The 11662-nt window shown below is 39.4% G+C and overlaps 1 protein-coding gene across 1 annotated transcript in view; it reads right to left on the reverse strand.

The window, feature by feature from the left end:
- LMBRD1 (LMBR1 domain containing 1) overlaps window positions 1–11662 on the reverse strand; it is a 137550-nt gene that overhangs the window by 66291 nt on the left and 59597 nt on the right. The window contains exons 6-7 of the mRNA XM_061427129.1: window positions 7405–7493; window positions 3637–3710 (exon numbers count right to left, since the gene is read on the reverse strand). Of these exons, the coding sequence (XP_061283113.1) occupies window positions 3637–3710; window positions 7405–7493 (163 nt within the window). The remainder of the gene's footprint in view (window positions 1–3636; window positions 3711–7404; window positions 7494–11662) is intronic.

Here is an 11662-nt window from a genome sequence, read left to right on the forward strand (position 1 = left end):
ATCCATTTCAATATAAAATATATGAGTTTGAAATATTTACCTTAACAATAATATTGTTCCTGTAGGGAAGCTCTCTTTCAAAGAGTTCTAATCATTTCCCATATTTTCCCCATTCCCATTCATCAGCTCCACAGCTTAATTCAGACCCATGGAAGCAATACTGTTACAATGTTCAGTTCAGTTCAGTCACTCAGCACTCAGTCCTGTTAACTCTTTGCGACCCCATGAATCACAGCATGCCAGGCCTCCCTATCCATCACCAACTCCCGGAGTTTACTCAAACTCATGCCCATCGAGTCAGTGACACCATCCAGCCATCTCATTCTCTGTTGTCTCCTTCTCCTCCTGCCCCCAATCCCTCCCAGCATCAGGTCTTTTCCAATGAGTCAACTCTTCGAATGAGGTGGCCAAAGTATTGGAGTTTCAGCTTTAGTGTCAGTCCTTCCAATGACCATCCAGGACTGATCTCTTTAGAATGGAATGGTTGGCTCTCCTTGCAGTCCAAGGGACTCTCAAAAGTCTTCTCCAACACCACAGTTCAAAAGCATCAATTCTTTGGTGCTCAGCTTTCTTCACAGTCCAACTCTCACATCCATACATGACCACTGGAAAAACCATACCCGAGTAGATGGATCTTTGTTGGCAAAGTAACGTCTCTGCTTTTGAATATGCTATCTAGGTTGGTCATAACTTTCCTTCCAAGGAGTAAGCCTCTTTTATTTCATGGCTGCAATCACCATCTGCAGTGATTTTGGAGCCCAAAAAATAAAGTCTGACACTGTTTCCACTGTTTCCCCATCTATTTCCCATGAAGTGATGGGACCAGATACCATGATCTTAGTTTTCCAAATGTTGAGCTTTAGGCCAACTTTTTCACTCTCCTCTTTCACTTTCATAAAGAGGTTCTTTTGTTCCTCTTCACTTTCTGCCATAAGGTGGTGTCATCTGCATATCTGAGGTTATTGATATTTCTCCTGGCAATCTTGATTCCAGCTTGTGCTTTATCCAGCCCAGCGTTTCTCATGATGTACTCTGCATAGAAGTTAAATAAGCAGGGTGACAATATACAGCCTTGATGTACTCCTTTTCCTATTTGGAACCAGTCTGTTGTTCCATGTCCAGTTCTAAGTGTTGCTTCCTTACCTGCATATAGGTTTCTCAAGAGGCAGGTCAGGTGGTCTGGTATTCCCATCTCTTTCAGAATTTTCCACAATGTTAGTCAGAATGTATTACTTTTCATAACATTTAGAAACTTCCAGTGGCTTCTCATCTCAGTCGGAATAAAATCCAAAATCCTAGGCACAGCCCACAGGGCACGCAGAGCTGCCCTCTGGCCGTCTCTCTGGGCACTCACTGCCTCCCCCCGACTGCACCTGCTCGGCTGGCCACACCGCACCCCACCCCCCCCCACCCACCCCCGTCTGAGCACAGTGCGGTGCCCTCCCCAGGAGCCTGCATTGCCCTCCCTGCACGGCTCTGTGCGTCCACCTCAATCCAATCTCTGCTCAGATCAGAGAAGCTACTTCCGGCCCTCACTGCCGTCTGCGTGCTGTATCTTCACAGCATCCGCCTCTTGACTGTCGGAAGACAATTCTCCATGGGTCTCTCACTTCCGTACATCTTGCAAGCCAGGCACTCGCTGCCCTTTTTTTTCCTGCACAATCTTTTCAAGAATGTTTTTGCAGCAAAGAGCCTGGGAGACAAAGACAGTATCTTCCTCTGAAGCAAAGACAGGCACGTCTCCAGGACATTGGAAAGATTCAGCCGCCCTGTACCCTGAGGCCCCAGCTCTCTGACAGTCCCGCTGGGTGCTCTTCATGTTTCCCTGTGAGGGTCAGGACTCAGGAAACTGGCGCAGGACAATGTGGTCCCATGGCTGCGGCTCCTGATCGGAAACAAAAAGTTCTTCATCCCCGACAAGCAGTCCTGCCTCTCTGACCAGCACTCATGGAACTGGAGCAGTCAGGGAAAGTCGCAGAGCCTTCTTGGTTTCTGACGAAGATCCTGCTTGTTGGTTTCCTCTTTTTCTGATCATTTCTCTTGACTCATCTTTCACTGACTGCTGCATCATTTCCCTACAGTTTTCAAAGCATTTTACAAAAAAGTATCATTTGACGTAGACCTTCAAAAATCCTTAAGAGGTTATTTTTTATTCTCATCTAATGGCGAAGACATTGACCCACAAAGGGTAAAAGGCAAACCCATGATCAGCGTAACAGATCAGTCACAGATCAGCAAATAGAGTCCAAGTCTAACCCTATTATGTTATTAACTTGTGAATGTTTTCTAAAAGACAATTCTCCTGCTGTACATATATTGTGTCAGATAGGAGGTTAATTACCCACTGATATCTTCCTTGTATAGTAAACATGAAAAAAGCAAAAATGGCAATGAATAAGAAAACTGAGTACTCAAATAAGCACCTGAAAGATACTAAAATGCACGTATTTCAGACTTCTTTTATTACACATTATGACACTTGAATGATTATCTAACAAAACTAAATTCTGCTATCTAATAGCCCATTTATGTTTCAAGGAAGACACTGGAACAAGCCCCAAAATATTTTCTTTATAACCAGTATTTTCCATCTTTGCAACTTGATTAATCTGAAAAAGGTTCTATACAGTTTAAAGCTTCCTGAACAGCTTTCTTTTGGGAGGCAGGCAAGAAGCATTTTTACCAGATTTTCCTCTATAATTTGAGCAAAAAACCGAAAAAGCCGTCTGTACACAAGTTAGTCAGGCTATTATAATTCATGTCATACCATTTCCAGAGAGACTGGAAAAAAAAAAGTTTTTGACAGTATAAGTTTAGATTCTTTATACTAAAGAAATACCAAGTTATGAAAAATACCTGACTTTAAAAGCTCTATATCCCCAAATGGGCTTTCCCAGTGGCTCAGCAGTGAAAGAAACCTGCCTGCAATGCAGGAGACGTGGGTTAGATCCCAAAGTTGGGAAGATCCCCCGGAGGAGGAAACGACAACCCAGTCCAGTATTCTTTCCAGGAAAAACCAATGGACAAAGGAGCCTGGTGATCTACAGTCTGTCCATAGGGCTGCAAAGAGTCGGACACACTGAGCAAGTGAGCACACACACAAGTGACATGCATGCTAAGTCACTTCAGTTGAGTCTGACTCTGTGACCCCACACTCCTCTGTCCATGGGCTTCTCCAGGAAAAAATACTGCCATGTGGGTTGTGCCAGAGTGGGTTGCCATGCCCTCTTCCAGGGGTTCTTCCCTACCCAGGGATTGAACCCCCATCTCTTACGTCTCCTGCATTGGCAGGTGGGTTCTTTACTGCTAGCACCATCCCCAAATAAGATAAATCTACTCGATTCATAGCAGATACTGATCTATGGTTCACAGTTCTATTATGCTTATAAATCACTGAATCTATTATTACATTGTATATAACCACTTAAAGGTTCACAACTTATAAAATTTATTTCTGAACACTAAATTTCACAAATACAGGTAAGTAATTAAAAATGTATCCTCTTCTCAAGAAAAATGAAGAAAGTACTAAATATTAAAGAGGAAAACAGAGCTAAACTGAATATATTAATAAGGCAAAAATTGCTTCATAAAGTGATTCTTTAATTTTAACTCAATTATCACCATTACACTTACTGTGTAGATTATAGCTGCCAACATTCCAACCAAGGTCAGAGAACTAATGGAAAATGACAAGGCAGCTAAACCATCTGCAAAGGAAGAAAAACAATGTTAAAAATATATAGCTATTCAAATGTTTATATTCAACAAATCAATATAAATATAAAAATTGGGTTTCTCACACATTCCAAAGGAATAAACCCCATATGCATTATCCCATTCTTGAAGTGCTAACTTCAAATGGAAAAGTTTTAAAATAGCTCTTCATAAATGGAATTCTTAAAGATCTTTCAGAGTAAGACTTTTTTCCCCTCACACCTCTTAAAATTAAAGGAAATCACTGCCTAATTATTGAGACTAAAAAGAAATCAGCAGAATATCAGATGCTCAAAAGTTGGCCAAAAAATTCCCTGGCCTTTCTCAATGGCAGACCTTGAGAAATAACATGATAGGAATGTCACTGTCCTTGACCCTTTCTTCCCCTTCTGCTCAATCTCAAACTCCTAGTTTCTTTGTTCTTAACTTTCAAGTAAGTTTGAAAAATACAGCTTATACCTAAAATCGTAAAGAGTTTATTTCCCTCTTTAACTTGAAAGGAGCTAAAATTCTCCCTTAGGAAAAAAAAAACGCAAATAAATAGAAAATTGTTTCAAAGATAATACAAAAGCAGAAATACTATGCTGCTGCTGCTAAGTCGCTTCAGTCGTGTCCAACTCTGTGCAACCCCATGGACTGCAGCCCATCAGGCTCCCCCATCCCTGGGATTCTCCAGGCAAGAACACTGGAGTGGGTTGCCATTTCCTTCTCCAATGCATGAGAGTGAAAAGTGAAAGTGAAGTCACTCAGTCGTGTCCAACTCTTACCGACCCCATGGACTGCAGCCTACCAGGCTCCTCCATCCATGGGATTTTCCAGGCAAGAGTACTGGAGTGGGGTGCCATTGCCTTCTCTGGAAATACTATGCTACCAAGTTATATTTAAGAAACCTCTTAAAGGAAGAGGCTTCCCTGGTGGCTCAGACTGTGAAGAGTCTGCCCACAATGTAGGAGACCCTGGTTCAATCCCTGGGTCAGGAAGATCACCTGGAAAAGGAAATGGCAACCCACTCCAGTCTTCTTGCCTGGAAAATCCCATGAGTGGATAAGCCTGGTGGGCTACAGTCTATGGAGTCACACAGAATCAGAGACAACTGAGAACTAACACTTTCACTTTCACTTTAACGGAAGACCAAAGAGTGGGTTGTGAGAGTGACACTTTCAAATAAACATGCCAGATAAGGCAATGAAGTACTATGCAAATTTGAATATTCTTAAATATTAAGAATATTAATATGTATATATCCTTAAATATTCTAATATTAAATATTAGTCTAATATTCAAATTAGAATAATACTAATTGTTCTACTTTTAATACAGGTTTTACTAGACCAGTATTGACCTAGGTTAAATGCAGGTCCTGTGGAACCAAATATAATTATTAAATTAATTCATTTTATCAATATCAAATGATAATAAAAATTAGAATGATCTACCTTATTAAAACTAATATCTTAGTTTTAAAATATAATACTTAGGGAGAACATATTACTGACAAGCTCAGAAACTGCGAGGCAGATTTTTAAGCCTCAGTTTTTGAAACTGTAATACTACATTTTACCAAATCAAAGACACTGATGCTGTTACTTTTTTGATCTTACTAGAAGTATCAACAAGAGAAGGCAATGGCACCCCACTCCAGTCCTCTTGCCTGGAAAATCCCATGGATGGAGGAGCCTGGTGGGCTGCAGTCCATGAGGTTGCTAAGAGTCGGACACGACTGCACGACTAAGTGACTTCACTTTCACTTTTCACTTTCATGCATTGGAGAAGGAAATGGCAACCCACTCCAGTATTCTTGCCTGGAGAATCCCAGGGACGGAGGAGCCTGGTGGGCTGCCGTCTCTGGTGTTGCACAGAGTCGGACACGACTGAAGCGACTTAGCAGCAGCAGCAGCAGCAGAAGTATCAACAAAAAGTATTCATACAACTAGGAGAGGCCAGGCATTTGGCTAATAGCAACTTTAAGGTATTTTCACTTATAAAATGCATCACAAAATCAGAGATATGAAAACATGTAAAAATATGCATCTTAGAATTGATAAAGAGGAGTGTTCTGCTAAGATACCTGGCCAATCAAAAAAATTAATATTACTAACAGTGATAAACAAAATGTACTCTAAAATATAGTGTTTAAGATTTGAGGTTTTTTAAATGTTAATTAAGACTAAAGAGATTACAGCAAGTAATTATATAGGTAGCATACCTGTAGAACAATAATGCTACCTATACAACTACCGATTCAAGTTATGTGTGTGTTATGTAATGGTCACTCACTCGTGTCCGACTCTTTGCGACCCCATTGACTGTAGCCTGCTGGGCTTCTCTGTCCATGGAATTCTCTAGGCAAGAATATTGGGAAGGCCATTCCCTTCTCCAGGGGATCTTCCCAACCAGGGATCGAACCTGGGTCTCCTGCATCGCAGGCAGATTCTTTACTGTCTGAGCCACCAGGGATTCAAGTTATACTAGCACTCAAAGACCAGCAAAACTTAGAGAGAAAAGTGTTCAGGGCAAAAGGGTAGTTACTCAAGAGACCTGAAGGAGTTAACTGCAGGAAAAGAAGCAATTTCTTTCTCAGCAACAGGCTCAGATGCATAAACCCTGACATGCAGTATCATTAGATGCCAGGCCTGCTACCGTCTTCTTGCTGGTATCAGCAAGATGTTAATGGACCACAATTTACAAGACGAAATCTTAAGTGGAAAGCAAGAAAATTAAGAAGTTGTACAGCAAAGATTTTAAGACTTAGTTTAATCATCACTTAATACTGTATCTAGGTAAAGAGAAAGAAGTACTGATCAAAGAATGTGCAGTACCGTAAAAAGAATAAATATAAAAAGCAGTAAGAATTTTCCACGTTTATAAATTTTCTAGGTTTCTTTGAAAATAGAGTTACTATGTTCAAATGTACATGAAATTTTGAATAACAAAATGCCCATTCTTATTTGATAGCAGTTTCTAAAATACTAATTTTTTAATGATAAAAAACTTTCTTAAACTGACTTCCTAAACCTGCTTTCTTTCCCCCTCTAAAAATGTAGGCTATGCTGATTAAGGCAAGAAAAACTTTTGGAAAAGGAACTTCAAAATGTTTTGGTGAGGTAAATTTATAATAAAGTATCATTTCATCCACATAAAACCTCTGTAATTGGGGAATTCTCTGGTGGTCCAGCAGCTAGGACTGGGTGCTTCCATTGCAGGGGACACAGGTTTGATCCCTAGTTGGGAAACTAAGATCCTCAAGAGGCAAATGGCAAAAAGAGCACTAAAAAAAAAACAAAAAACTCTCCAATTTATATTCCACAAAAAATTACCTAATCAGGATCAAAGAGCAATATAAAGTTCTTTCAGTTTAAAGACAAAAAACCAGTATCTAGCATATTTAACATATTACTCTATATATCCTAAGTGAATTAAAGACCACACAGAAATTATAAAACCTTTACTGCTAAAATACTTTGAAGATCACCTTTTCTTTTCAACATGGTACTTTCATAAAGAAGTCAAGAGATTGGCTGTATAACAGCTAGATGGATTCCTCATCTACCTAGCATCCTTTAAACCATGAGTTAAAAGAATTATGAAGGTAAATTCTTAGCAGTGTAAAAACAGACACCTTTCAAAGAAAGTCACAAGTATCGTGAAATATGAATTACTATGGACTTTTTTTTAAAGAATACTTACGACTACTTCCAAGTTCTTCAAACAGGAACTTCACCTTTTCCCATTCTGTAGAATTTTTGTTATCAGGAAGATTCAATGGAACGAAAGCACTACAAAGGAGAAAGTAACTCTGCTTAATGGTTTTAAAGACAAAAGGTTGAATGAAAGGAAATGACCTGAAACTCCATTTCTAGTAGTTTTTTTAAGGCAAGGTCAACTTTCCCCCTCAAAGAATTAGCAAATCCAATCTGCACCATGTACAGAGGGGTGTGAGAAGTTTCTCATTCACGCGTTTAATATATCACACATTTGTTTTCATGATTTAGTTTCTATATTCAGTATAACTAGTTTCCTTTGTAATCCTATGTATTTTATTTTTTGCATTTAAAGCTATTTTGTCCACAGCACAAAAAGGTTAGGAATCTCTTGTTAAATCAGAATAGAAGTCATGCTTTCAGTATATTTAAATGCATAGAAAAGAATGGAAAATACACTAGAATTAACAGTAAATATCTCATTGTAGAACTAGAGGTGATTTTTATTTTTCTGGGTATTTCAAGATTCTATCTAGTATATATAATGAAGTAGTTTCATTTATTTTTCAATCTACAACTGAAAAAAAGAGACAAAGAAAGAAAAGCACTTCATTATCTAGCTCAGAAACAAAACGAGACTGAAAGGCTGAGCACCCCCTTTAGACTGTGCCTGTGAACTCCACCTCCTAATACTACCTCCTATCCAACATAATCTTAATTGTGAGCAAAGTGGTAAGATCTATCTTTTTGTAAAGGGGTAATACTGAATGAGTTCAACAATATATTAAGATGGATATTCTGATAATGTATGCAAGTAAAACAAGAAATCACTCTAATTAAAAAAAATTTTTAGACCGCTGCTTGCAGGCGGATTCTTTACCAGCTGAGCCACAAGGGAAGCCCAAGAATACTGGAGTGGGTAGCCTATCCCTTCTCCGGTGGATCTTCCTGACCCAGGAATCGAACTGGGGTCTCCTGCAGTGCAGGTGGATTCCTTACCAACTGAACTATCAGGGAAGCCCTTACTTGGTAAAACCGATACTTTTTATCCTTATAAAAAGATGAATCAGCAGACACAGCAGGAGGTTATCTAAATTTCTATCTGCACTAACATCAATTTACTATACTCATCTCAATCTTTGAGACTTATTTCTCACTACTTTTACAGAGAAAAGTGATTATCCACAAGGAAAGAGAAATACATGTAAAAAATTCATTGTTTGTTTCCCTGGTTATAAAACCAAAAACAATTAAATACAACCATTAAGATGGATTCAAAAAATAAAGAACAGCTCAAGCATAATATACTTCTATAATGACATTAACTTATGTATTTGCACTTGAATAAAAATATAAATCAAACCAGAAAATCTATGTAACATTCTTCTATTTTATTTGGATGCAGTTTTTTCAGAGATATATATATATATGGAAAAAATTGTACATGTATATTTTTGAAAAGTATGCTTTGAACTTGTTAGTTGGAATACAGGGAAAAATTCTATATTGCACAAAATATCATGTCCAGTACTATTAAGACAGAAATATGTATTACAAATATCTAAAAACAGCATTCCTACTTGGAATATTCAGTATCTATATCAGTTTGATGTAACCAAAGGTTCTGTCCAGTGGGAGAAGAAAGTAATTAACTCTTGCTCTTGACACTTTCATGTTAAAGCTGCTGAATAGGGCTCTTGGAGAAGGCAATGGCATCCCACTCCAGTACTCTTGCCTGGAAAATCCCATGGGCGGAGGAGCCTGGTAGGCTGCAGTCCATGGGGTCGCTAGGAGTCGGACACAACTGAGCGACTTCACTTTCACTTTTCACTTTCATGCACTGGAGAAGGAAATGGCAACCCACTCCAGCGTTCTTGCCTGGAAAATCCCAGGGACAGGGGAGCCTGGTGAGCTGCCGTCTCTGGGGTCGCACAGAGTCGGACATGACTGAAGCAACTTAGCAGCAGGGCTCCTAAACAATTCAAATATTTAGAGAAACTTGAAGTGCTCAAAAACAAAAATCTTAAATGGCCCAAACTATTGTCAGAATGACTTCAGGAAGACACTTACTCTGAGGCAACCAGCAGAGCACTAACATTCCAGCACTATTATCTTAGGTAGAACTAGAGCGAGCAGCTAAAGCATAAACCCTAAGCAGGTTCATCAGCCGCCTTGCCACCAGGACCATGTAATCCAAAAAGATGTAAAATATCTTCTCATAAACTAAGAGCAACATCCATAAGCAGAATCCAAGAGTTATAACTAAATATGTCTATATGTCATGAGCGATAATATTCAAAACATTTAACAATGATTCTCAAGCTTCCCTGGTGGCTCAGAAGGTAAAGAATCTGCCTGCAATGCAGGAGACCCAGGTTTGATCCCTGGGTTGGAAGGTCCCCTGGAGAAGCCTTTGGCTACCCACTCCAGAATTCCATAGACAGAGAAGCCTGGAGGGCTACAGTCTGTGGGATGGCAAAGAGTACGATATAACTAAGAGACTTTCACTCACTTCCCATGGCAAAGGTATTCACATGGCAACATATGCTGTCCTTGGTTCTGAAGACCTTGCTGAACTGGGATTTACCCTCTGACTGGGCCAAGGGTGGGGTAACTCAGGAGTAGCTGATGACCTACATGGAAGCATTTCAACCTTTTAACAACCAGAAGGGGTCAAGCAATGTTCACCAGTCAAATACCAGCCCCGCAGACAAAGACCTAGACAGAGACCTGCCGTGCAAGCGCCTCCTGACAGATGCAGAGGCCACTTCAGTAAGAAGAGCCCAAAACATAGACACGTTCACTCTGATGGGGAGGCACTTACTGACATAGTCATATGACTATCAGGCATTTACTGAATGGTGATGATACTAAAGAAACCAAAAGTGTAGTAAGATTTGTGTGGTTGAAAGCTACAGATATTTTCTTAACCTCAGTCTCTCTCACCAAAAAAAAAAAAAAAAAATGGATGCAGCAAAATGTTTATAGCTATTCTTTAATCAAGCTCTTTTCCCATTTAGGTTATTATGGAATGTTGAGCCAAGTTCGCTGTGCTTTACAGTAGGTCCTTGTTGGTTATCTATTTTAAATATAGTAGTGTATACACTAATTGAATCACTTTGCTGCAAACCTATAACTAACACATCATTGTTAATCAACTATACCCCAACATAAAGAAATGAATACAGAGAACCTCAACTTTCAAAGACACACAATACAACATCAAGGTAAGAACTGAAATCCTCATAAGATTATAAATTTCCTTTCTGCTCTTAACAACAGTAAAACTGCTTAGAAAAAACCGTCAACACCCAATCTGAGTGAATTAGCTTAATACAGATTATCTCTTCAGGAAGGGACAAAGGAAAGGCTAATGAATTTCAGTAGATATGAAATTGAAATCAGGAATTTAGCAAAATTGAAAATAAGATTTTTACCTCCTACACTCAATCACCAAGTCACATTTATCTTCCACATTGCCTACCTGTTTGTTCCTCTCCGCTCTCCATAACTACTCCAGTTCAGACTCTCACCTCCCACCTGAACGACGACAGTGGTAGCTAACTGACTGACTTTCCTACCCACCTTTTGTGTCTCACTGACCAACTCCCAAATGCCCCTTTCCATGCATCCTTCAGTGTTGCAAAAAATTCATATATATTTGCTTTCATGGGTGCAAACACCAGTATATCCACACCTGCACTGCCTTTCAATCGCTCAGCAGGATAAAACTCAATGTCTTCAACACTGTATGTAAGATCCGGAGCCCACCTATGTGGCTAAGCTCATGGTCTGTCACTTGCCAACACAAACACTTGAAATGCCATCTTACAATTTTTTTTTTTCTTTTGTACTGAAGGATCAAGAAGAGATGGAAGGAATACATGGAAGAACTGTACAAAAAAGATCTTAATGAACTGGATAACTATGATGGTGTGGTCAGTCAGCCAGAGCCAGACATTCTGGAAGCATGAAGTCAAGCGGGCCTTAGGAAACTCTGCTGTTAATAAACCTAGTGGATGCAATGTAATTCCAATAGAACTATTCAAAACCCTAAAGGATGAAATTGCTTTTGAAAAGTGCTGCACTCAGTAAGTCAGCAAATCTGGAAGACCCAGTGGTGGTCACAGGACTGAAAATGGTCAATCCTCATCCCAATTCCCAAGAAGGGTAGTACCAAAGAATGTTCTAACCATCGGACAATTGTACTCATCTCCCATGCTAGTAAGGTCATGCTTAAAATC

The sequence above is a fragment of the Bos javanicus genome, chromosome 9 (assembly GCF_032452875.1).
Source record: "Bos javanicus breed banteng chromosome 9, ARS-OSU_banteng_1.0, whole genome shotgun sequence".
Classification (NCBI taxonomy): Eukaryota; Metazoa; Chordata; class Mammalia; order Artiodactyla; family Bovidae; genus Bos; species Bos javanicus.